Raw genomic sequence first — 27,802 nt, forward strand, 5'->3', positions numbered from 1 at the left:
AAACCCTGAGGGTCTGTCTTGTCTTCTCGGCATTCCAAGGTCAGTAAAAATAACATGGAAACTCCACAAGCTCAATTAGAATTAACACATTACAAAAGCTGGTAGCTGTTTAGGCATGGAAACCATGGATGATAAGGGCACCAAAAGATCAAACTAACGCAACCATGGATGCTAAGGACACCAAAAGATCAAACTAAGTACCAGTAGAAGTTTTAAAGCTCTTTCCAGAAGCTCGCAGCCTTTAATGAAATCAGGGGGAGCCAATGCCATTGCATCTCTTGACAAATCCACATACGCCAGTGCCATTGCCAGCACAACGTCTTGTTTAAAAGGCTTCGGCAGCCTTTCCATTAACAGGTTCTGCCCAGCCTGTATGACCACTTCATTCTCCCCAACTTCCTGTAGGAGGCATAGAGCTCCGGGAATCTATTGAAAACAGTCATTTATCTAGCTCCTTAGAGTGGAATTAAAACCCAAAGGAGAGAAAAGTTAAAAGAGAAAGATTAAAACCTGCTTGTATACCTTGTCCAATGGCAGTTCCACTGCCAATGTACTGTTTTCATCTTCCACAAGACCTTGATTATACTCTTCCCTCGACCGAGGATTCGCCAGCGTTTCACAAGCAGCCTGCAGAATCTTCCCCCTCCCCACCAAGGCCTCCTGGCTGAACCCATCTTGGGGCGGCCTGGAGACCTTAGCATCATAAGATCTCCTGATTCCATCTGCCAAAGAATTAGTCTCTGCTCCCAAAACCTGCAAGGAAACACTAAATTTACTCCACGGCTTCACAATTCACTAATTACCTCAAAACCCATTGTCAGATAGAGCCAAAGTGTCAACTTCCATCAACCAAATCACTCGATTACAATGAATGATAAGGAGAGAAAAGCACCAACTCAAGGCTATGTAATTATTCTACGCAGAACAACACTTGTGGGTTTTTAACACACATTTTATTTTGAAAATAGAAAATAAGTGCGAAAAGGAGTTTTAAGCCCAAAATAAAAACCACCCAATTTACAAGAGACACTGAAATTTAGTTAACAAACAATGTTGTTTGCCCAAGCGCCACGAAATACGAAGGCTACCTTTAAAAGCCAAAAAGAGAGGGACAGGACAGGAGTAGAAGAAGATGAAGAAGAAGCATGAATTTTGTGGACACCCTTCACCAAATACCACTGAAAACCCATAAACGCACACGACAAATCGCTAGGCAAACAAGAAAATAGCAAAGCCAGCAGAGCAAAAATAACAAAGAGAACATGATAGAAGAAAAAAAGATGGGTTGCTACAACTCGCCTGGTAGAAGTCAATGGGAAGGACGACCGCCTTCTCAGGAGCCAACGGAGGGAGAAGCGAACCGAAGGAGACGTTGGAAAGAGTGGTGCTATCAGGTGCCTCTGTGGGCACGAACTGAAAATCACCAAGGAGCCGCTCTGCCCATTTGCTGGAGAAGCAAGTTTTGACGTCTCGAGGGAATTGGAATCCCACCAATGTTGGCTCTGTGATGTTTCTGTGTCTGTTCCGGCTCCTTGGCCGAAAGGGACGAGGGCAACAGCAATGGCCTCCATTTACCAAAGTCTCCATTTGAGGACGACTGAGTGTGAGAACCAAGTTGTCAGCCACAAAGGGACATTGATACTTACTTTAGCAAAGACAGCCTTTTGCTTGACACGCTTTTTAGTAGTAGAGGAATCTGATATCTTAATTAGATGTTTGTTTTTTAGTTGGTATTTTTATCTGTTAAACACTGCCACCCGCACGGCTAACAAATGAGAGTTTTCGGCAGATCTCATTAGTGGTACTATTGAAACTGCTTCGTAGTTGCAAGTTGCATCTCTGTCGTCAGCAGAAGGCACAAGGAACACTGGGAAATCTCAATTCCGTAGGAATGAATCGGATGTCCACAAGTCTATCATTTACTACTTACGGGGTATTTCCCTACCAGATGTGATTAGAGTCGTTAGACAATTGGTTGGATCTGCTAAGGGGGTTTTCAAATCCAAGTAGCTCCAAAACTGAAAAAAAAAAAATCCAATCTCATGAATTTAGTTGAAGACTTGGAAGTACCAACATGGAATGGATTTAATGAAGGCACTGTAGGAATGCATTTAGACGATTTAAGGAAAGGGAGCTAACAAAATAAAGACTTTTCACAACCTGAAGATGGGGCCTCTTATACCCACAGCATTACTCATATTTAACACCGAACAAAAAAAAAGGATAAAGATTCCTTCTCTAATAACGTGAGGAAGTGGACTGTGGGTTCCAATCACAGGATTCACAGCCAGTTTACAGGAACTCCAAATGTTGGCACCTTCTGGAATTCTGTCCGTGGCACCCTCCATGAGAAGAGGGGTTGAAGTTGTGCCTAATCGATTGGATAGCCAGATCCGGCTCGGATTTGTAAGACACCAGATAGCGGAAGTGGACACAACGATGTACACTATCACCACAACTAATTCAAGGGTAATTCCTCAAGGAGCAATGGACAAGTATCGAAGACCAAAAATCTTTGATTTCTTTCTTGAAGCATATGCATGATACACTGACGTGATTAGGATTTACCACACAGGCTATTCATCCATCTTGATTTAACAATAAGTTCCCTCTGACCTAAAAAATTAACCGATCTGTAATAAAATGACAAACCCAATGCCTATCTAATTCTCACACCGTTTACAATAAAATGCAACACCCACACCTAACCACCCAAAAGAAAAAGGAAAAAAGAAGAGGGAAAACTACAAAAAAATAGTACTGCTGGTCCAGCAGCAAGATTTAAAACCCTCATCTTCAAACTTCGGAATATAACCAGGCCCAACCTCTACCCCATCATCTATCCACATTCTGGTCCTTCCTTCCCTAAGATTGATCAGCCAGATGGGTTGGTTCGGCTATCAGCCATCTGCACGAGTCACCTTCTTCTAAGCTCCACTGGACGACACATCACTCTTGTTCAAATATAGGCCATCTTGCACCGACCAAGCTACAGCAGCTGCAGATCTCCGAAATCAGCAAAAGAAAACTGACACCTGTCATTTCAATCGAAAGGCCAACATCCACGCTCAACAAAAAGGATTCAACAACTTAGGCCGTTCGAGTGAGATTGTTCTCGACTCTCTCCCGTAACCGGTTCCGCTTTAACCCGTCGATAGAACAGCACGTAAGCAGCAGAAGTCCTAATCTCATCCTTGCTAACTGGAGAAACATGGTTGTCATCAAAGCTGTACCATCTGTTCTCTTCAATGAGCTGCACAGAGATTATAAGATTCAAATTGTAATCACTGATGCACCAAATCCAAGATTACAAAATGAAAACAACAGATAAAATACAAGGTAACAGTAAGATATTTCTAATCTCAGGAAAAAAGTAAAAGGGAAAAATAATTGCAATTCACCTTCACACATGCAGTATAATGACCACCACCCATGCCACCATAATGGTTACTAATAGCATAAAGCTCGTATACGTAAGTCTCAGGCATCCCCTTTTGTTTCACATACTTTGTTAAATCCAGATTGCAAACCGGAAAGTTGACAAGGGTATCCAGTTTGTTCTTGAAATACCGACTGTAAGAGAACCGTTTCAAGTGAACAACTAAAATCTCCGGCAATCTCCACAAATCCAGTTTCTTTGTCGCTTGCCTGTGCTCCTTACAGCTAGGGCAGTACCTGCAAACAACATATACTAATGAAGCTAGTGATAAGAAACATGCACTGCTAGTCCTAAACATCATAAAATTTACTAACCACATGTCATCAGGACCAAGAGGTTCCTCTTTCAGAAATGCATCCAAGCACGAAAACAGCGTGACAGCCTCCTGCCGTATCTTTTTCATAACAAACCCTGATTTGAAGACCTCAGGCAGATTCTCAAGGAAACTGGTGTTATATAAGTCCTGATCCTGATCTGACCAACACATTGCAACTTGAACCCTGGTGGATGTGTTCAAGAAAACAAAAGAATCATTGTCCAGAGGTTTGGTCAAACCCTTATTATCACTAAGCAACAGCTGAAATGACTGTCCATTAGATATGTATTTTGATCCAATATCAGTTGCAGACTGGTTCTCAAGTCCTGTATGAGGATCACAATTCTCCATTAATGTGTCATCCGCCCCATCAATTAAATCATCATCTTTCTGGGTTTTCATTCCATTTGAATAACTGAAGGGTTTCTTTCTAAAGAATGGAGCAAGCATAGTTCTGACTGCATCTTGAATGTCAGCAACACTTCGAGCACCCTCGGGCAAGCAAGTGATAAGTGGTGTGCCAAATGGTTTCCAGTGGCCATTTTTGTGAAAATCAAAATACCTGAAAAAGCAAACATACTTCATGATGTGCATAAAGACTATGGAACAAATTTAACATCACCTTTTTCCTGAAAATCCATCACAATTTTTTCAAAAGAAAAAGGACCACAAAAAATCTTGCAGTTTGAATAACTTCTCTAAGAGAGGGAAAAACCAGTGTTGTGAGAGAAGTACGCCTCAGTACCTGAAGCGTACGCCTCAGAGGCGAGGCGCACGCTCAAGGTACTGAGGCATTGCTGTGATGCGCCCTCATCAACCTCCGACCAGTTGTGACCACCGGCCACCGGAGTTGCTGTGCTGCAGCTGCTGCTCAGTCTTCTCCGACCACCGGACGACCGGCATATCCCTCGCTTCCGTACTAGCTGGGCGCGTGGTCCTTCTCTTACTGCCTCTCCTCCCACCGCTTCACTTCCATACCAGTTGTGAGAGGTGTACGCCTCAGTACCTGAGGTGTACGCCTCAGAGGCGAAGCGCAGGCTCAACGCCTCGCTTCGCCTCATCGCATTTAACAACCTTGGGAAAAACAAAGGGCGTTGTATAAGGATGACTGGCTATGCTCCTAGGTAAGTTGCTACAGAAAAGACTTGGCCCAGCTTCTTCACAAAAGTTCATGATGAGAGCCCCAATCACATAGGTTTCCTGATTCCCTCTAGAATGTGATTTCCAAGGGTCACCACTCACCAGGTGCATAAAATAGTAAAACAGCAAGATTTAACATGAATCCTGAGGCAGGACTAAATTTTCAGGGGGGAGAGGGAGGGGCACAAGTTTGTGCATGCATATAGATGGAGGATGATTAAGTAGAATCACAGACAAGTGTAGGGTCAAAATATCCCATATGAAATTTACTTTCATTTGCCTCTAATCAAACTTTTGAGAATATCCGAGAGAAGAAGGTGCCTCATAACATTCTGCACACAAAATTATATCCCAAACCCAACCTGCATGTTACTCACGTCATGTTCGAGCCAATCCAGATGATTAGGGATGGCAGTGGACCGGGGGAAAGCGGGGCCCCGCCTCGCCCCGTTTGGACCTGGGATGAAGGGTATGAAACAGGGATGGAGGCGGGGACGAAGGTTAAAATCCATCCCCGTTCGGGGATGGAGGCGGGGATGGACTTACACTTTTCCCCGCCACGATCCCCGCCACGATCCCCGCCTAGCCCCGCCCCATCCCCAGTCCTTCTAAAGGATGGCAATAGACTACGGGGAAATGGGGCCCCGCCCCGCCTCATCCCCGTTTGAACCGGGGATGGAGGACATGAAACGGGGATTAAGGCGGGGGTGGAGGTTAAAATCCATCCCCATGTGGGGATGGAGGTTCTAATCTTGAGACGGGGCGGGGGTGGAGACCCTGTCCCCCGCCCCGGTCCATTGCCATCCCTACAGATGATGCCTGGGTCAGAATTTTTGAAGCCCTACCCTGGTGTTCAGGTTCCAGCAAATTGAAGGCTCTCTTGTGACAAGGGCTTAAAAACAGTATGTTGTTTTAACTTTCAAAATCAAATGCCAAGGCAAAGCAGCGTTCCCTGCCTCATGGTCTCTGTGAAGTCCTCCGGAAATGTCAAGATTCTTTGTGTTTCTAAACACTTCAACTCCGACCCTTTGAGGTTTATCTTTTGCATACTCTGGCCACCAGGTGTCGCTGGATAAAAGTAAACCAATATTTGGTATTGAAGATGTTGATGGATCCTTGATCCTGATGAATTGAACAACTAAATGGAACCAAGTATCACTGGATCATGGAAAAGATGGAGCGCATTTCCATTTCCTGAGCATAAATCTGATCTATTTGATCCATGTCAAACCTATAGAGAAATTTGTGCAACATAAAAGAAACCTTTCCTTTCTCATTTAACAGCCAAGCTGAGTGATACCCTGGGTTTTGTAGTCAAAAAACATGAATCAAAAATATAAAGGACAAGCAGCCACCCCAACTTGTATTTCTGAGAAAACAAACAGCAATGCCCGTCCACCCACAGGATATAACATGGCATGTGGAGAGGGAAACAAACACCCTAGCTCTTAACATTTTGGATTCAACCCAAGGAAAGATAATCAACACGAGATCTAAAAGATAGTAAAAGCTTACACTTCATTCCTCTGATGAAGTAACACCAGCTTCAACAGTTTCTCATGATTCAAAGGAAGTCTGTAGGCTACAATGAGATCATCATCTTTGATAGTTGATAATTGTTCATATGGATTGTCCAGGTATCTAAAAATTCGATGGTTATAAACCTGGAAATTAAAAAAAAAACTTCTAATTTAGTGCTCATCTAGATAATAAGAATCAAAAGCAACAAGTAACGTATTACAAAGGTGCGGCTTCATGTAAAATTTACCTCCACAAGCAATAGACTCTCATCAGCATTTAAACAGCATGCAACACTCAATTCCTGAGTGAGATCCTTACAATGACCCTGTTTTTGCACATTTATAATGAAAGGCATGGGAAGTTTGCTTCCATCCCCGTAGAATAATGTAATTGTCATAGAACGAGTAGCTGTTGAAGGCAATGGCAGTGACAAGTACATAAAGGGATCAAAAGTGACGGAAACCTTGCTGCAAACTGGACAAACCAATGTTGACTTATATTGACCCTGAAAAAGGTAATGCCAGCTACAGTAAGAGATGAAGTTTTCATCAAAAAATAATGAAATGCCAATATTAATACACACATATAAACATACATGGCTATCTGTTGCACATTACCACAAGTTTATACCCACAACATGCAGTGATTCATTTCACTACTAGTCACTGACCATTGCCATTTTATAATTTTGCAAATGAAACACATTGCAAATTCTCAAACTACAGATATAAATGTTTCATTTATACCTTATAAGATAACAAAATTGATCATGGTGGTGACAAATGCATGAAGCTATCAAATCACCTTTTAATTTGTTGAGGTTATAAATATATGCTGAACTTGTTAACATCCATTGGAGTGCCTTGACAAACCAAATAAGAAATGTTAACAAAGACTCAGAAAGAAACCAATATGAACATAAGCTGATAGTTTCCTGTTCTTTGACCAAAACTACCCCTGAATGACAGGATTTAAATGGCAGATGGAAACTAAGAGGAAGAACAATACAATACCGAACTACAAAATAAAAAACTCTAGGACATCAACAGCCCCTTGCCCTCCTATGAAACAAGAAAGAGAAAGAACTGAAAAGAAAAGGAAATCTATGGAGATTAAAATATACCTGGCAAACATCTACAATAACAGAATCATTTCGAGCCTTGTGGTTTTCCCAGTATTCATCGGCAACTTCCTCATCAGGTCGTTCATTTGGTTCCTTTGTTTCAATATAAGGCTTTTGCTTCACACGATTAAGATCTTCATGCAGTCCATCCAAAAGAAAAGCCAGAAGTTCCTACATGGGAAATTAATCAGAGCATGCCAGAATTGGCAAAAGAAACCATTGTACTGCACAAGGAAACAGCACGCCTATATATGCATAACAGCACATTGGGACAAAAGAATGAATAGTTCCTTGAAAGTTATATCGGCTAAATGCCAACAAAATGGTTTCAACAGATAAAGTTTTGTGATATCATTTCAAGTATGAGAATGACGATATTCACATTATAGTAAAATGAATTATTCAGAACTTTAATAAGCAAAGCCAATATTGTAACATACAGAGTTCATCCTCAGATAATTAGCAACAAACTCCATGCTACAATGGCAAGAAAAGAACTTGTCCCTAGATGGCCAGATGAGACAGCAAGGGCCGAAACTGAAGCACGTTCCTAGCTTAAGTTAGGACTTCACCTTTCTCATCTCAATTCTTTTGCTAATTGTTGGCCCAGCTATTGCTTCTTATACACCTTAGTGATGTGAAAATATGCTCACCACATTTACTCTCTCATCAGCAAACTATGCTATATCTTTTCATCTTATGAAGATGGAGGTTCCATTTTGGCAATTGTCCTCCTCACCTCATTATACTCCTAGAAGCCATGTCATATAGACCCTTTATCAAATCCTTACAACATTGCCCAGCCACATCCCAATCCGCTCCAGTTTCCACATGCATCTATGTGATATGGGCACCATAAAGAACCAAGTCCTGGTAATATAGCCACCATATGAGGTGAGAGTGACTTTTTGATATTCTCAGTTATAAATCTCAAAATTGGAAAGCATCGTTGATATATCACAATAATTTTCATAAAATAAAATTAATAGTAGTCTAAGGCAATTTTTTTAATACTACTAGTTTTAACTTAATTGCTAAGTTATAAGAAAAATCTCAGTTCACATTAATTTATTTAAGCAAATTTTTTGCTTTTCTAACTAATTTATACTTGCTGTTTTCTATGTAATTAGACTTTTTCATTTTCTTTTCCAAATAATAAATAACTTTCTAACATTTTTCCAAGAAACATAATTTCCTTATTCTGCAAACAGAATGTGTTGCTGAGAAATTAGTTATTTCATATGCATGGGGCTGGAAACAAGTAGCATATGGGTCAGGTACCCATCTACCATGATAAAAGGAAAATATTTACAATATCATGCCAGCATAACGTGGATGTGGATCAACCCGAATGTGACCTCAAACTTGACCCCAGTTTCAATATCAAATATAGCCCACGGAGGCTCTTCCTTATGTTGGCTACAGTTTGACTTGGGTTGATCGTCTTTAGCCCTTATAACCTACTCGTGTTTCTTGGAATAGTAAAAAGAAATACATTAGAATTATGCTAAAGATACATATATGTTTTATTTCCATTTAAGTAAACTATGGTTTTCAAAAGTTCAGCTCAACCACGAGGCCTGCTATATGTATTTGAGTGAGGGTTCTGAACTGCAGGTGGTTTAGAAATCTAAAAATTGCATAATTATTTTTGAAGTATGCCTTGAAATTCTATAGATATTGATTTAAATAGTTCAGTTTACACTGCTAATCATAAAAGTATTTCCTTCTGTGCTGTTTATGGATTCAAACATAGTAAGAGTATAATGAGATGTATTTATATCTTGAAAATTTTGATATTTTCTTAAAAGTTAAAAGCACCAACACATCTGCAATATTTATAGTTTAGATGAAAATATCATGATTTTGTGACAAGTCTTCATAGCCAAAATCTTTCAAAATTTGTTTATTTTATTTTTAAATTTTTTGCTTGCTTTCAGAACAGTTAACCCATATGGGTCCTCAATTTTAGCCATACCCAAACCCAAAACCCGTACCCAACTCAAATTGGCTTGGGTTTGAGTGTAATTTTTAGACCCGATTCAAAAACAGGGCTAACAAGAACTGAACCGAACCCGACCAATTACACCCCTAAGGTCAATTTGACTAGGCTATGGCACACAGACAAGCTGGCTCGATCCTGTCAAAAATGGGGCCCCATAATTTTTTGTGTATTTAATTGTTTAAATTATATAAATAGATTACCCATCTGCATTCCAAATGTATAATAATAAGTTACAAGGCTCAAGATCATGAAGAAATAAAAAACTGTCACATTAATCACACGCTATAAAAAGAAAAGTTATAAGCAATGCCAAAATAGATGCTTAAAATAGAAAACAGATAAAAGGCCCAGAAGTGGTGTTAATTATGCTTGAAGGAGGGCTGATTGCATCAATGAAGTGTCATGGCATTTCTGGTTACTGTGTCAATCTCACATTGTTTCAGAGGACATGCAGACCAAGTGAAGTGTCCACAGATGTAGCTTGTTATCTAGAAATAAGGGCTCAGACATACAATACTAGCACTAACAAAAGCTAAAAAAGAAAATAATAATCACTTTTCACAGTAAACCCAAATTACAACATTGGTGCTTTCAAAAATAATAACCACAACTAATAAAAGTAGAGACTAAGTCAGCTGTAAAAATTACTAACTTGAGAATCATGCTGGTTGTATCCACTGAACTGAGGAGCAAAGCGAGCAAGCTTTGCTTTGAATGCACGTGGAGCAATTGGAGTCCGACCAGGTGCCCATAGTTTCCTCAATAGTTCACCAAATGCAAATGCCAGCTCACCCTGCACAACTACAACAAATTAGTGCAATGAAGTATAGAGAAGAATAAATACAAAGTGCACAAGACCTATTACAAGTTCAATAACGACAATACACAAGCACAAATTGCATATACACTACTCAAAAGAGTCAAAAAGAACACAAGAATGTAAAAAAATATACTTTATTGAACACAAATGATTAAGAGAAGCATTGAAATACAATAGAGGGGATCGGCCGTATTTATACACTTTGGAGAGCATTGGGCTCTATTGGGGAGCACCCAACGATCATAAATATGATTGTTGGGCAGATCCCAATGACTCTATGGTCTTTTGACCATAGAGCCCATGCTCTATTACAATAAAGAAAAAAATAGAAATAAAAAAACAGAAAACTGCTCCTAGTGAACAATGACTATTACATGTAACAAAAAAACCAAAATGCCCCTGAAGAGCAGTACAAATTACAGGACACTATAAGTTTGAGGGAGATGTTAAAATAAGTTATATATATAACCTATTTTAACATCTCCCTCAAACTTAGTGTTATCACCGAAAGTTTGTTGAAAAGAAACAAGAAACTAAGGGCAACAAGAGCTTTGGTAAAAAATCTGCAAGTGAATATTTTGATGTGACATAGGGGAACTTAATAGTTTCTCTCAAGAGTTAATTACGAACATAGTGACAATCCATCTCAATGTATTTAGTGCTCTCATGGAATATGTGGTTGCTGACAATGTAAATTGTACTTTTATTATCGCAAAACATCTTCGAAGGTTTGTATATGACGACCCTCGTATCTCTAAGAAGATTTTGTAACCATACAAGCTTTATGGTTGTCATAGTCATAGCTCTATATTTAGCTTCAGTTAATGATAGTGATACCTTCTGTTGCTTTTTATATCTCCAAGTAATCAACAAATCTCCTAAAAAAACACAAAAATCAGTAGTTGAGATCATATTATTGGGATTCCCTACCCAATCTGCATCAATATAGGCAAATAAATCTAAAGATGAAGATGAGGATAAGAAAAGCCCTTTAGTTATGGTGTTATTTATATATTTAACAATTCTTAATAGAGCACTGATATGAACGGTGGTTGGAACATGCTGAAAAAATGGTATGAGTTATGTCTGGTCTAGTGATAGATAAGTGAGCGACCCAATTAGTTGTCTATAAGGTGTGGGTTTTTCGAGAAGAGTCCCATTTTCAAGTTTGAGCTTAGCTTTGACTATGTCAAGTCGCTACTTTCTTATTATCTAAAATTTAAAGTTTAGCACAAATATCGATAGCCGACTTCATTTGGGAAAGGATATACCCTCTTAGAGAGTAAGCAACTTCAATGCCTAAAAAATATCTTAAGAAACTCAAATCAAGCATATCGAAATTTTCTTTTAAAACATTTTTAACATCATTAACTCCTTATTTGTCATTCCTAGTTATTATCACATCATCTACATATAGTAGAAGAATAACAATATCAATACATGTACTTTTGACAAAAAAGCATTGTCAGTATAATAAAAATGAAATCTCAAATTTGACATAACATTACTAAATCTGTCATACTATGCTTTTAGAACATGTTTAAGCCCATACAAGGGCTTTCTAAGCCTAAAAGTCTTTCCCTTTTCGATATTAAATCCTAGTAGAGAATCCATATAAACCTCTTTATTTAATTCTCCATTGAGAAATGCATTTTTGACATCTAGTTGATATAGTCATTTTTTAATAGATGTCACTGTTATGAGGGTCCTAACGCTAATCATCCTAGCTACGGGTGCAAAGGTTTTTTTATAATTAATTTTGTATTCTTGAGAGAAATCTTCAGCTGCAAACCCAGTTTTATATCTTTCTAAGGTGTCATCACTTTTTGTTTTAACCATGGTTGTCCGTTGAGGAAGCAGGAACGGGAAGCGAAAGCGGAAAGCGAGGCAATTTCAAAATTTTAGGAAGCGGGAAGCGTGGGATGACTTAGGAGCGAATCAGGAATCGTCTTGGAAGCGAACCGAAAGCGAAAAAAGAGAAAAAATATATAAAAAAAATACAAAAAAATTTGAAAAAAATGGAGGAAGCACGAGGGGAAGTTGTTAGAAAGTGACTTTGAATACTTTAGATTCAATAATGAACCCATACACATGCATATGAAGTGCGAATATACGCACTCAAGGGAACAACACAAGCACATCATGTGCCAATACATAAACCCATAAAAGGGGTAAATATAACTTAAAGTCATAAGTTGAATATTATTGAAGAAAAAGGAAGAAGAGGGTAAAAACCCTATACAATGGAGCATAAGCTCCTCCAAGAAGTGAAGAATACAAAGAGGCAAGCCCCTATTTATAAGCACAAAAGGGACCACCTTGGGGGCTCCCAAATGAGACGTTGGAGAGCCCCCAACGGTCACATTTGTGACCGTTGGGGGCTCCCAACGTCTCTACTGGGAGGCCCCCAATATTGTACGAATACGAAAATTAAAAAATAAAAAACAAAAAATTAAAGAAAATATTACAATGCATATTCCAATTAGAATATGCGTAAAATGACAAATTACAAGAATACCCTTGAGGGTATTTTAGGAAGATAAAATATATATTTATATATATATATATAAATAGAGATACGTATACATATATATATATGTATACGTATCTTTATATATATATATGTACATTTAAGGATTATATTTCAACATATATGTGTATGAGTACACATATTTTAACACCCCCCCTCAATCTTTGCGGGGGAACGAAAAGATTGAAAAAAAAGGAGAAGACTCCAAGAGGCTTCGGCAAGGATGCAATTGAAACTTGAAAATGCCTTCCTCCAATTGTCTTCTAATGGTGAACACATTTCCCGAACCATCCAGGGTACTTCTCTTTGTCCTATCTCCAAGATCCTGTGGAATAACAACAAAGAACAAGTAAAAAATATCTTTGCATTTTACTCAAATGGAACATTCCTAACAAAGGTGCAAAATTTATGCATAATAGGATAATTACTTTAGTATGAAAAGAAAATTTAGAAAACCAAAGATTCAAAAAACAAATATCATGTCAAAGAGTGAGCGGAAACGAATTGCAAGAATGCATAATGCATTCATAAGGTCCAACATTGGAAAACACAACCCCATAATGGAGAATAACAAAATGGTCTACTAAGGGACACCACAATAAGCCTACGAAGAGGCATAAGCTACATATGCTTTATTGAATGAGAGCCTAAAAGGCCATAATGAGCATATGCATTTACTATCATAAAATGAATTAGCATTTAAAGAAATCATTAATGAACATGCTCCAAACATACTTTAGTCAAAATGAACACAAGAGTTCAAAAAGTTTTTAAAAGAACACGGATAGAAATGTCCAAAGGCATGACGAATATGATCTTCAATAAGAGGGGCTTTATAAAGGTGTATTTAACACGCATAATAGAGTTTTTCACATCTTTAGGGAGAAGATCTATTTCAAACAAATGTCATAAATAAGAAGCATGTTTTGACTAAGAATATTAAAACATTCACCCTAGATTCAAAAATGAATATAATTTGAGACAAAAGACTCATTTTGCATATCAAAAAGTCGCCGAAAAATTGTAAGTACTTAATATATAGATTAAATGCTACAATATCAATTTGATTTAAAAACATATCATGGATATGATTTACTTAAAAACACAAGTTATGAATGAAATTTTTGCAATTTTCAATAGTAGTTCATCCACTATAAGCAACTACCTCATTAGTCCTCCAAAACTCATAAATCAAGTGTATAAGCTACTAGATCAAGAATATAAATATAATGTCATTAAAGGCCAAATAACACACACAAAGGTGTGCAAAAGAACCTCTTGTCTACATGTAATAATACTTGAAATGAGTGTATCAACGATAAGAACAAGAGAATACACGCCAACATGGACCAAAAGCATCTCTTGTCTATGTAAAAATACACTCAAGACTAAGTATGTTCAGCTACTAGAACAAGAGTATCAAGCCAACCATGGGTTAAAAACACAATACATCTCTTGTCTACATAAAATGACACTTGAATTGAGTGAAAGAAGCCAACCATGGGCATACATCTCAGCGACTAGAACAAGGACACAAATGTCAACATAGACTAAAGATCACACACCATGGTGTGAATCAACGTGCTTTGTCTACATATGATAACACTCAAGACAAGTGTGTTTAGCTACTAGACCAAGAGAAACAAAGTCAACAAAGGGCTACCAACACACAAAGGTGTAATAAAATTCTTGTCTATATATGATAACACTTAGATAAGAGTTATAAAAGGAGAAGACTTTTGAGGCAATAAAACTTGTAATGACAAACATATAAATAAAACCTTGAATCAATAGAACAATATTCTTCAAAAAGAATACCCATAATAACAATATTTTGGAATAAATGTGTGAATATACACACACCAAGAATACTTGTGCACAAAAGCACAAAACACAAATGTGCAAATGCACTCATAAGATTCATAAACAATAAAAGGTTGGGTAATAATCCCAAAAACCTTGATTTTAATATACCTTAAAACATTTAAGGTTTCAAACATCATATATCCATCACATTTATATATAAATAAGAGCATCCATAAAATCAATGGCCAAAAACAAACGAGTGACACACTCATAATTAGAGATCATATACCAAATCATTCTAGAGTCTCAAGGTGCCCATAACTCACCTCAATCACCATCTATAATATGGCAAGTGGACAATCTAAATTGACATAACACAAGGTGCCCATAACTCACCTCAACAACCATCTGTAATATAATAATAAGGCCATAAAAAAGGATTGATGCATCATATAACATGTGATGGATAGAAGATAAAATGCCATAAAAGGCAATGAACTCTTAGGGAAAACATTTTCCAAATATGTGATTTTACAAAGAGGGGTGATTCAAAGGTCCAACATAATTAATCACAACAATATGTCATATAACAATAATGTTGCATATATACGAAATTATGTTCAATCATGATCATTATATAAAAAAAGACTTTAATAAACACAACATGAAATATTTAAGCTATGTCATGTGTGAGAAAGAAATAATCCAAGAAACAAATCAAGCCTTTATAATTTGCAATTATACGTATACCAAGATGTAAAATGGCAATAATCTTAAATGTGCAAATTTAGGACAACATGTACCAAGATATTGCGGAATGATAAAAGAAACAATCTTACAAGTCCATTAAAAAAACAAACACAAGCCCTAAAGAAATAAAAACATCTCTTTATTGAAAAGATAGTACCATGTGAAAATGTTTATGAATAGACAATACGCATACAAGCATAAATACTTTATAAAAGAAGTGCACGAAAGCACTCTCACAACACTTGAACAAAATACGTAAAAAGCGTATCAATAATAAACATGCAATAATGTATGTATTTCATAAAATGGAAGCAAATGCTTGAGACTCTCAAGCTTTAATTATGCAATTATATGCTTGATAAATGCAATTTAAGACAAAGAGTACCATATTATGGCCAATGTAGGCATCCTTAGAGATACAATCAAGAGGTTTTGAAACCTTATGTGAAAAATACAAACAAATGTGTTTATAAAGTTACATCATTAGAAGAAAAATAAAAAATAAATGAAATCTTTTATACCAAAGGATGCAATAGATACACTATGCATTCTATATAGTGTGGGAAATTCTTTTAAAAGATCTTTTACAATGGTTCGAACAACCTATTTATCACAAACAATTTTTCAAAAATCCTTTAAATAAACCAAAAACATTGAAACATCTTTAGGAGTTCTCATAAATAGTTATCATTAACAAGAACTACTTAGGATTCATAACAAAGATTTAGATGTGAGGGATTCTTATACAAGAATTATATCAAGATTTTAAAAAAGAATGCACTAAAATCCATAAACAAGAGAGAAACTCAAAACAAATTAGACTTTATATGAGAGAAAAGAGTTTTTAAACAAAAATCATTAATCAAGAAATCATATATAATTTTTAAAAGTTAATTTATAGGTCAATCATGAAATACTTAAGTAAACATCATAAATCCCACATAATTGAAGACAATTTTAAAAAACATAAATTACTATTTATATGTGATGAGTAATCGATAAACATCTAAACAAGGATTATATATTTAAATAGCAAACAAGTTTACTAAATTTAAAAGGAGATATTTTAAAAAATTTGAACATGCGAAATGTGAAAAGAAGTGATTCAACTATTATAAACACTACATATGCAAAAAATAGTTTCATAATGCATAATATGTTAAGAAAAGAGATACATACCGAAAGCTTCTAAAAAAAGAGAGGAACAATGAATACTTCACCATTTCTTGAGCACCACGCTTTTCGTTGCACCAAGAGACAATCCCATCGTGACCTTGCTCTGATACCACGTTAGAAAGTGACTTTGAATATTTTAGGTTCAATAATAAACCCATACACATGCATATGAAGTGCGAATATACGCACTCAAGGGAACAACACAAGCACATCATGTGCCAATACATAAACCCATTAAAGGGGTAAATATGACTTAAAGTCATAAGTTGAATATTATTGAAGAAAAAGGAAGAAGAGGGTAAAAACCCTATACAATGGAGCATAAGCTCATCCAAGGAGTGAAGAATACAAAGAGGCAAGCCCCTATTTATAAGCACAAAAGGGACCACCTTGGGGGCTCCCAAATGAGACGTTGGAGAGCCCCCAACGGTCACATTTGTGACCGTTGGGGGCTCCCAACGTCTCTATTGGGAGGCCCCCAATATTGTACGAATACGAAAATTAAAAAATAAAAAACAGAAAATTAAAGGAAATATTACAATGCATATTCCAATTGGAATATGCATAAAATGACAAATTACAAGAATACCCTTGAGAGTATTTTAAGAAGATAAAATATATATATTTATATATATATATATATATAAATAGAGATACGTATACATATATATATATATGTATACGTATCTCTATTTATATATATATATATATATAAATATATATATGTACATTTAAGGATTATATTTCAACATATATGTGTATGAGTACACATATTTTAACAGAAGTGCGCTTCCCATAAAAGGGAAGTGTGCTTCCCATTAAAACATTATGCTTCCCTGCATATTTTGGAAGTGCAACGATTTGCGCTTCCGAAGCACGCTTCCCCACTTACCTAGGCACTTCCGGTAACTCTGGTTTTAACTTTAAATATTCATCTGCATCCAATGGTTTTCTTTCCTAATGGCAATGTAATTATTTCCCATGTAATAATTTCCCAAGTCTTGGCCCTTTTAAGGGCATCTAATTCTACATTCATTGCTTCAATCCAATATGGAAAAAAAAATGTTTATTGTAATGTGATGGTTCATGATAGGAGTGTAGTGATATCAAGTAAGCTCTATAGTTTGGTGACAAGGATTCATAGGACACAAACCTATTAGGTGGAATAGAGGTACGACTAGATCTTTTAAAAGAGGATTCTTATATAGAGTAATTATGATCAATCTCTTGATCACTAACTAAGGGTTCATCTATTAGTGAAGACTGAGGAGTATTTGTCTAATGCATTTTGAGGATTTCTTAGTTCACGCCGGGTATAAACACGAATATCTTGAGTAGGCCTTTCATCTAATTTATCATTATCTTTAGTAGAATCATCACTAGGTTGTACACTTTCATCATTAGGATGTTCATTACTAATAACATCATCATTCAAGGATTTATCACAACTAGAATCATCATTTCAAGGATAGACAACAACAACTATGCCTTCATCCCAAAACAATTGGGGTCGGCGATATGAACCAACAAAGGAAATCATTCTGGGTCTTCCACATGAATCCTTCTCCTCCAATCATTTTTATCCAATGCCATGTCCTCGGTGAGATTCAGAGCATTCATAGCCTATCCTATCATCTCCATCCAAGTCTTCCTAGGCCTACCCCGACCACTTTTAACTAATATATTTTCCCATTTTTCCATCCTTCTAACTTGAGCATCATTAGGCCTTCTTCGAATATGTCCAAAACACCGTAAACGATTCTCTCTCATCTTATTTTCAATGGGTGCAACGCCTACCTTCTTATGTATCTCCTCATTCTGAATCTTATCTTTTATTGTATTTCCACACATCCATCTAAGCATACGCATCTCAGCTACACTCATTTTTTGAATATGATGTCTCTTGGCAGCCCAAGATTCCGTACCATATAGTAAAGCGGGCCTAATAGTCGTCCTATAAAACTTTCCCTTCAACCGCAATGGCATTCTACGATCGCACAACACTCCAGTTGCACTTTTCCATTTCATCCACCCAACCTTTATCCTATGATTTACATCTCCATCAATTTCTCCATACTTTTGAATGATAGATCCCAAATATTTGAAACAATCATCCACCGGTATTTCTTGCTCACCAAGCTTCATTACACTCTCATCACTACTTCTTTGCTTACTAAACCGACATTCCATATATTTTGTCTTACTCTCACTCAACTTAAAACCTCTTGCTTCCAATGTCTGTCTCCATAATTCTAACTTAGCATTAACCCCAGCTCTAGACTCATCAATCAAAATAATATCATCAGCAAACAACATACACCACGGCACATTTTCTTGAATTGATCTCGTAAGCTCATCCATCACTATCGCAAATAGGAAAGGGCTTAAAGCAGATCCTTGATGTAACCCAACCGTTATAGGAAAATTGGTTGTCACCCCTCCACAAGTGCAGACATTGGTTACTACTCCTTCATACATATCTTTAATTATACTAATGTACTTGAGAGAAACACCTCTTTTCCATTATCTTTATAAAGACCATTTTCTTTTTCTAAGGTCAAACATAAAGTTTATTATTTTTAAAATCAAAACATCTATAGTCTTTTTGGTTTTCTCCATAACCAATGAAAACACACTCAATGGTTTTTGGAGACAACTTATTTCCTTTGTGTAAAAGCACAAAACATTTATAACCAAAAACTCGAAAACACTAAAAATCAGGTGTCCTTTCAAATAATTTTTCATAGGCAAAAATATTTTGCAAAGATGACAAGAAAATTTTATTTATCAAATAGTTTGATGTTAGAACAGCCTCGGCACAAAAACTCTTTGTAATATCTTTAGAAATGAGTAGGGTCCTAGCGGTTTCGATAACATGCCTATGTTTTCTTTCGACCAGCTCATTTTGTTGACCCGAGTCGGTTTTAAGTATGAAAATATTTCTTTGAAATTGTTTTTTGATAATCATATGAAATTCTTTAAAAAAGTAAAAGCATCGGACTTGAAGTTGAGGAATTAGACTCACACGTATATAGTAAAATCATCAATAAATATAACATAATATGAGTGGGCCCCCTTTGGATATAACCGGAGAAGGCCCCCTTACATCCGCATGCACTAACTCAAAAGATTTTTTAGAAACAAAAGTTTTATTAAGAAATGGAATGGATTTAATCTTTCTAAGAACACAATCTTTACAAATAAAATCCTTTTCATTATAAAATTTTTTCCCAAAAAGGAAAAGATATATCTTTAAATAGCTTGGATGTCCAAGTCTGTTACGGCAAGTTTCAATATCTTTATCTTGGATATAATTACAAAAAGATTTTGAAAGAAAATTCAAAAAGTCCATGAAGTAGAGATCTTCCCTCCTATGGCCTTGCCCAATCTCCTTTTCGGATCGGAGATCCTGCACAGAGCAACCCTTAGATGAGAAGAAAATTTTACATCCATTGTCGAAAATTTGAGAAACCGATAAAAGGTTTAAGTTCAATTTTGGAATCGCCCTAATTTTTGAAACATAGTTTGGGAATTTTTAGAATCTAAGGTTTTAATGCTTTTAATTTGCAAAGATGTCCTATTAACAGTAGAAACATTAGATAATTTTGAATTAGTGCATATATCGGATAGACCATTATCATGTCATATGAAAGGAAGCCCCCGAATCAAGAATCCAAGAGCGCATACCTGGAGGAGAGGATAAAGTTATGGCAACACCCAAAGTTGATGGGGATTTAAGTAATTGTTGAAGTGTCTCCGAAAGTTGATAGAGAAAAAGTATCTTTAGTATCTCCTCCTCTTTTTCTTGACCCTTCCTTTTTTAGTGTGGATTCTTCAACGAAAGCCACCTTATTCTTAAGCTTAGGACAAATGGGTTTGATGTGACTCATCTCGTTACAATAGTGGCAAATAACTCTTTTGCCACCTCCATAGCTGGTATTTTCACTATAGTTACTACGACTATTATAGTTATTATGACCGCTATACTTATTTTGCTTTCCAAAGTGTGGAGGCTTGGAGTTATTCACATTGTTGCCTGGTCTAGATACTGCAACACTTCATCTCTTCTTTCTTTGGTCATACCAAGTGGGGTCTCCTCTTAACAAACTTCGTCAAGAGCATCTTCAAGAGGCAGGGAGAAGATCTATAGAGAAGGAAAGACTGTACTTGTTCAGATTCGAGTCGTAGTCCATAGAGAAATTGAAAGAAATGTTTTTTTTTTCATTTGCTCCGGTCTTAGTTCAACATCTTCAATGGCGAACCATTTAGGTTCAAGAAGTGTCAATTCATCCCATAAGAGGGATAGGTCACTAAAGTAATCTTGGACACTCATGTCCCTTTGCTTAGTAGTTCGTATTTTCTCTTGCAAGAATTATTGTCTTACAAGATCCTTTTGCGTATACAAGTCTTTCATTAATGACCAAGCTTCATTGGCCTTCATAAATTTTACAATGTTGGCACATATTTTGATGTCAATATTGCTCGTAAACCATGCAAGAATTTTTGCATGATTACTCTCCCAATCTTCTATTTTTTATTGATAAACACATAGGGCTTTGGCACGATCATCTTCATCAAGAGTTTTAACTTCATTTCCTTCCTTCTTAGTGAGCACAAGTTGAGGCTCAAGAATAGTGTTCATCACGTATCCCCAAAACTTTTTTCCTTTGATGTTGTTCTGCATAGCGAAAGCCCACATCATGTAGCTTGTTCCATTGAGTTTGAAGAATAGGCCAATCTTGTAGTCATGCTCCATGTTGAAAAAGAAAATTTTGGAGAGCACATCACGAACACAGGAACACTTATGGTCACCTCTACAAGTCCAAGAGCACTAAGGCTCTAATACCATGCAATGAAAAATGCGAAAGAATAAATACAAAGTGTGCAAGCACTATTAGAAGTCAAATAATGACAATACATAAGCACTAAGGCACTACACAAGCACAAAGTGCACATACACTACTCGAAAGAGTCAAAAAGAACACAAGAATGTAAAAAATATAGACTTTATTGAACACAAATGCTTAAGAGAAGCATTGAAATACAAGAGATGGGATCAGCCCCTATTTATACACTTTGGAGAGCATTGGGCTCTATTGGGGAACTCCCAATAGAGTCGTTGGGAGCTCCCAATGGTCATAAATATGACCATTAGATAGCTCTCAATGACTATTACATGCAGCAAAAGGGCCAAAGTGCCCCTGAGGGGCAGTATAAATTACAGGACCCAAAATGTACATATATATACATGTATGTAACCTATTTTAACAATTAGATCATTCCAACCAGCCTTAAAATTAAGGTAGAAAATCAACAACCATTGTTAGAAATACAAAACATGCGAAGCTAGAGCAAACAGGGTAAGAAAATGCATAAGAAAAGAACTTAAACATACATCCATCCCCAAAGGATTCTGTCTGTTGATCTCTTTGCTGTAATCCCCCAAAAAAAACTCTATAAGTGGAGGTGTATGCACTAAACATTGAAGGGCACTATTCATAAAGCATGTGTTTCCAAGGTTCTGCAATCCTGTCAACCCAGAATAACACCCATTTCCATTCGTGCTTGGACGATCACATCCATCCTCATAATATCTTCCCATTAAATTCAAACTACTACTGCTCAAGGAATCTGAAGCAAACTCGGTGGAATAGCCATTGCATTGAGTAGGTCCTCCTGCAATTGAGAAAGATGACCTTGAAGGCTCTATTGGTACCAGAGCTAGTTCATTATTTGATGAAACCATTTCATAACCAGATTTAAGACTGCCACTCGGCCAAGCCCCATTAGTCTGAACCTCAACAAGAATCTGCACAAGCAAATTATCCAAATGATCAAACGGTTTAGACACAAATATTTGCAAATACAAAATAACAAAAACAGTAGGAACTATATGCTTTTAGCTCAAAAACATAGAATGCATACTGAAGTAGGTGTATTAGCTCAGAAAGTAGACAGTGATAGATGAAAAATAAATTCGGCTACAGTTTCACAGCTAAACTGAAAGGTTATCCCCGCAGGTCAATTACAATGAACTACAATGTTTTTCTCACTGGGCGAAAATCAATTTTCATCAACCAATCAGAACAAAATAATGACCATTCCTTTGTACACAATGCTCGGAGCACTGGATTCAAACAAGGTCATGTATGATGGAAGCAAGATAACATCATCATTTTCCATAAATTAGATGTAAAGAAACAATTATGCATAAAAAGAAGGCACAGATGTCATTGATGACCAACTTAATTTACCAAAGAAGAGACCGAAAGGTTGTGCCAGGAGACAAGCATGCGCACATGGGTCTGACACGTGCAAAAGATTAAATGGAAAAAGACAATAATACTCATAAACAACAGGAAGACTTACAAAGACACATATACAAACAACCAAAATAAGGAGGACAAAAGTGATTGTATTCTCTATCAACCAGGATACAGTTATTGGACATGGGTCCAGCTGAAGTTGAAGCTTACTATTACAAATGGCATATGGGGTCCTGGGTATAGTAAGATAATGGATTATAATGGTGAAACAGCTAACAAGCACTCAAAAAGGAAAAACATGTACAAGTCATGAGCAAGGAAAGACTAACAAATGCAAAGAAATTTATATATATACATAAGAAGGCAAGCATAAATAAACCTATAGGGAAATAACACAATAGCGCATGCAGAGAAGTGACAAATTTCTCAAGCTATCTAATCTTTTTCAACTTTGAATAGTAGCAGATATCCCCTCACTTTAACAACGAACAGACACCGCTATAATGAAAGAACAATGCAAAATGCAATCATAATATAAAGAGAAAACTCACATCTTGATCCATCTGCAACTGGGATTCCTCAAGAGTTTGATCTGGTTCTGTCAACAGTGCATTTTTCCTCTTATTGAAGTAGTCCCAAATGCGTATCTGCACAAAAATTTCTAAAGTTAATTTTCACAACTTCCTACTTGGGAAAAAGGAAAAAAAAAACACTTGCCTTCTCAGCTTCCAACTTGAGAACCTGAGAAACCTGATTATGAAGCTCTCTCACAGTACCCTGAACACGACATGTAACTATGTAAGTCATTAAAAATGACAGAGTGGAACTGGGATCAGGATTCTTCTAGTTAACCTTTGGAAAACCAGTTATCGTCTTTTGTAGGCATGCATGATTCATATGAAAAACAGTAACCGATGGTTGAAAGGAAGGATGCAAGAAATAATCATGGTGGGCTCCAGTACTACTGGACCAGTAGTAAGAATCCAAATTGAGGTTTTGGATTGTAATATAAGATCACAGCCACAAATCTTGTTATCAGGATTTTCTCAGGAAAAGGAAAATCCAACATTAAAAAAAATTGTTTTTCTTGGGGAAATCTCAGGAAAATATTGGTATATTTAAGTTTAAAAATATACCAGAAACTATAAAAACATTAAAAATATAAAAAGTACACGAATATCACGTTAGTAACATGATAATACCGTGATAAAAACACTATTTCCAAAATATTGATATTTTGAAAATATCATATTTTCTGGGATTATATCAGTTTTTTCAGAATCTTGCAATAAAACCAGGAGATTTTCAGAAAACAGCCTGTATTTGTGACTATGTATACGATACCCAACAAATTGGGCATGCCACCTAAGAGGAAAAGGTTAATTAGCGATTATGTTAAATGGTAAATTCATAAGGATGTTAAGAAAACACTTTTAAAAATTAAAAAAACAGACAACATTTCAAATTTTAGGAAATGCTTGGAAAAATCTAAACCGTCATCAATGAAATAATACTCTAAAATATAGTATTCTTTGAAAATTACCAAGTTCGCAATATATTCTTAAATATAGTATTCCACTTCATCTGTTGCTTCTTTAATAACATTTTACAGCAAGTATATATCAGCAAAAGAACAAATCAAATGTTAACTAATAATAAGCAATTTTATCACTCATTTCAAGCAAAAGTTAACTTCCAATACTCATCGAAGATTAGAATAATAATGTCAAGCATGATCTAAAATAATATGATAATAACCTGGCTAAAATCCTGGATTTGTCTCACAACACTCTTAAAACAATTTAGCTCTTTCAATTTGATCTTTAAAGTATAAACTACGACACTAGGAATGAACATTTAAATTAAAGATCAGGCCCTCGAACATGACATGATGAAAGCACGGATAGTGATATAACAGAACACCATGTATCATGACAAGAGGAAAGCCTAATGAAAAAGTTAATGTAGTTAAATCATATTCAAAATTAGTAATTCCCATGATTCAGTAATAGAAGAAAATAGTAATAAGGACCTTTCTACTTATCCGAAGAGTTGATCTATCATCTGTATGAGCAACAACTAATTGAAGACGCAATGAATAAACCTCTACAATAAAATCCTTTCCAGAACAGCCAGAAGAAATGAGCATTCGAGGTAAATCTGGACCTCCTCCATACCTGCAGATAATTCGGGACATTAAATTATTTCTATGAGCAAACAAAGGCATGAAATGAAACTGGGCATGCACATCGTTGCCTTCAAGTAATGCACCAATGATCTACTATAACATGTGATAAGCAAACTCCAATATGCGATTGTACATCACATATTGGAGGCACATATCAATAAGGGCTGTTATCTGATAGGGATGTCAATTTTACTCAGTACTCAATAGTCCATACCCCTCAACAATAGATCAGAAGATTCAGAACATATGCTACCTATAGCACAAGTTTATGATATTAAGCTTCATTAGATTACTTTACACTATTGAGCTGCATTTGGTTACCAAAACCTGGAACCGCAATTTAAGGTGCAAAAATTCAATGCCTTGAAATTCAAAACTTTGTCACAAATATGTTAAAAGAAGACAATAGAAAAATAGAAAATAAAAAAAACATAAAAGTATGTGGAACAGCATGAAGTGAGGGAGAATAGGAAAAATCAAAATATACATAAAAAAATGGTAATAATGGGTCTTCACTGTCATTAATATGTTTCGAGGGGAGGGCATGCTAAAATGGCTATTTTTTAAATTCCCACAGCGACAAGAAATTAACTTTGGACCACTCATTTTCATTATGTTAATAATACAATGAAGAAGAATCAATACAATTACTGAATTACATAATAGTATGTTGACCTCTAAACTTATACAGCAAGGTCATTAACTTGATATAAACATGTGAAAATGAAAATTTCCAATTTATGCCATTTCCAGTCATCTGTAACAATGACAAAGAAATAACAAAGTCAAAGTCACTAATTCTTTTAAAAAAAATTGAACTCTAAGATCATCATAAAGTAGCTAATCCAGGAAGAAATTAAAGCAGGCAACAGAACCAATAAAACAATGTCTTCTAGATGGATTATTAGCGCCATTGAACTAGAAAAATAACACTGTGCAAGAATTACAAATAGATGTTCGTAGCCAGATGGTTTATTCAATGCCAGTTATGTCACCGAATTTTTAACAAAAAAAAGAAGAATTGTTCCTGCAACTTCTAGTCACTTTTCCTCTGAAATTAACTTAAAAATAGATGTCTCCAGAAAAGGAAGGTGCAAATAAAAAACAGAAAAGCTAAGAGACTAACCATTCTAGTAGTTGTTTCCATGCTCCTTCAGGAACCAATTCATAATCATGGCCTTCCTGTAAGCCGCTACGAAGGTCCAACTCAACACTTGCATCAGTTCCATCCAACACCAGGTCAGTATTATCAATCGTCCCAGGCCTGCACCCTTTCTTTGGAATGGCTTCCTTATTGAAGTGCATGATAGTAGAATTATTATCAACAGGAGTACTGCTTTCCTCTGGTTCTACATATCCTTTCCAAGACCTCCACCATCTGCAAACAATGCAAATATGTAAGCTATTTCAATGCAATGTAGAATGAACCAACAAGCACATAGTATGATCTAGGATAAGGATTCGCCACAGTCTTAGATTACATAACAAAACAATTCTACTTATATCCGAGGTGCAGCTAGTAGAGTGCACTCGGGTACGACCAGTATCCAGTATAAAAGAACTCATCACTCTGTAGCGACACAAAAAGAAAGTAATGGATATGCTAGAATTATGAAGAACCCAATTTTGTGGCTGAAACTACTAGAACACAAATGACAGATTACCCTGTCAGATATCGGGAAAATGTATCCCTTATGTTCAGTGTAACAATCAAAATTGTTCAACAAAGTACAAGGCATAATCCGCAAAATTAACATTTAAAAAAGAAAAAAAAATCGGAAGCAACGACCATAAAATTTATCCTACGTTATTCAAAACGCTAACATGTTCAATTGACAAAAGCGTGTAACCGGTAACATAGAACCATGAACCTTACAATCATCAGAGCATAAAACTCGTTAGCAACACAACCAGGCACATCGAAACTCACAAAACAAGAAACCAAGCCAAATCACCAGCGAAGATCCAGGGAGAAGCATCAAACCTGCTCGAAACGACGTAAAAAAAATCCCCCGCCTTGGAACTCGACTCAGCCGCGTCCCACAGCCCCCGAATTATTCTCCTCTCGTCCTCCGCCGAACAAGGCACCGCGTCAATTCCATCTCCCATCAAGCAATCCGAATCTGAAACCGTCATGTCGATCGCGAAAACTCTCCTCCTTTTCTTCCCCGCCAGGAAGCACACCCAAATCGCGACCCCAAAGAGAAAAAAAGCAAAACAACACCAAAGATAAAGAGTCGGCAGAGGACGATCGCACCCGGAAGTATGAATGCACCGTCCACGAGCAAGATCTAAGATCCCTCACTAGCAGAAAAGAATTTCCCGGACGCGAATGAACGAGATCGCGACGACGTCCAAACGAGATTTCAAAATTTTTGACTCCGATCGGCCGGAGAATTCGGATAGGACGCTGAGGAATCGGAAGATGGACGATCGGAGAGAGCGGGAGAAACCCTAGATTGCAGGAAGAAGGGAGGGAACGAGGTGATCGAAGGAGAGAAGGAGAAGAAGGTGAAGTGTCGGAGAGGAGAAGGGATTTCTTATATATATGGAGCCGAGATGGTTGAGGCAAAGAGGGACTCGATTTCTTCCTATTTTCTTCGCGCGCCGGGCAGGACCGGACAATCCGATCCAACGGCTGGCGTTGCTCGCTTCTGGTGGCTTCAAGAAGACCCTAGACGGGGGTCAGGTCAGAGCGTGTCCGTCAGAGCACATCTGGATA

The 27,802-nt window shown here is 36.7% G+C and overlaps 2 protein-coding genes across 4 annotated transcripts in view; both read right to left on the reverse strand.

The window, feature by feature from the left end:
* The window catches only part of LOC149828341 (protein ACCUMULATION AND REPLICATION OF CHLOROPLASTS 6, chloroplastic-like), a 64,413-nt gene extending 62,785 nt beyond the window's left edge, over positions 1-1,628 (reverse strand). The window contains exons 1-3 of one of the 2 annotated variants that reach the window (XM_090017529.1): positions 1,300-1,628; positions 523-753; positions 202-399 (exon numbers count right to left, since the gene is read on the reverse strand). In XM_090017529.1, the coding sequence (XP_089873655.1) occupies positions 202-399; positions 523-753; positions 1,300-1,587 (717 nt within the window). In that variant the 5' untranslated portion in view covers positions 1,588-1,628. Of the gene's footprint in view, positions 1-201; positions 427-522; positions 754-1,299 lie in introns of both variants that reach the window. The other variant, XM_090017528.1, reaches the window with a different exon arrangement.
* An 875-nt stretch (positions 1,629-2,503) lies between these two features.
* Positions 2,504-27,650, reverse strand: LOC149828342 (ubiquitin carboxyl-terminal hydrolase 9-like). Of its 2 annotated transcripts, none has more exons than XM_090017516.1 (13): positions 27,065-27,650; positions 26,207-26,458; positions 24,925-25,069; positions 23,610-23,669; positions 23,444-23,539; positions 22,022-22,435; positions 10,197-10,337; positions 7,540-7,710; positions 6,664-6,921; positions 6,411-6,559; positions 3,754-4,317; positions 3,402-3,675; positions 2,504-3,253 (listed from the first exon to the last, which is right to left on the reverse strand). In XM_090017516.1, the coding sequence occupies exons 1-13, from the start codon at positions 27,214-27,216 to the stop codon at positions 3,083-3,085; spliced, it is 2,847 nt and encodes a 948-aa protein (XP_089873642.1). In that variant the 5' UTR covers positions 27,217-27,650; the 3' UTR covers positions 2,504-3,082. The 2 variants fall into 2 exon arrangements, with proteins under 2 accessions (XP_089873642.1, XP_089873643.1); XM_090017517.1 differs by having other exon boundaries at positions 3,152-3,287.
* Positions 27,651-27,802: the final 152 nt, after the last annotated feature.

Source organism: Nuphar pumila, chromosome 9 (assembly GCF_984573655.1).
Source record: "Nuphar pumila chromosome 9, dmNupPumi1.hap1.1, whole genome shotgun sequence".
NCBI lineage: Eukaryota > Viridiplantae > Streptophyta > Magnoliopsida > Nymphaeales > Nymphaeaceae > Nuphar > Nuphar pumila.

Excerpts from the sequence above, each read along its gene's own strand:
- LOC149828342 (XM_090017516.1), bottom strand. The coding sequence starts at position 27,216 with ATGACGGTTTCAGATTCGGATTGCTTGATGGGAGATGGAATTGACGCG. Across the intron at positions 22,436-23,443 it reads AGTTGCAGATGGATCAAGAT|ATTCTTGTTGAGGTTCAGAC; the intron begins GTGAGTTTTCTC and ends TTGCTTGTGCAG. Across the intron at positions 3,254-3,401 it reads ATTATACTGCATGTGTGAAG|CTCATTGAAGAGAACAGATG; the intron begins GTGAATTGCAAT and ends ATCTCTGTGCAG.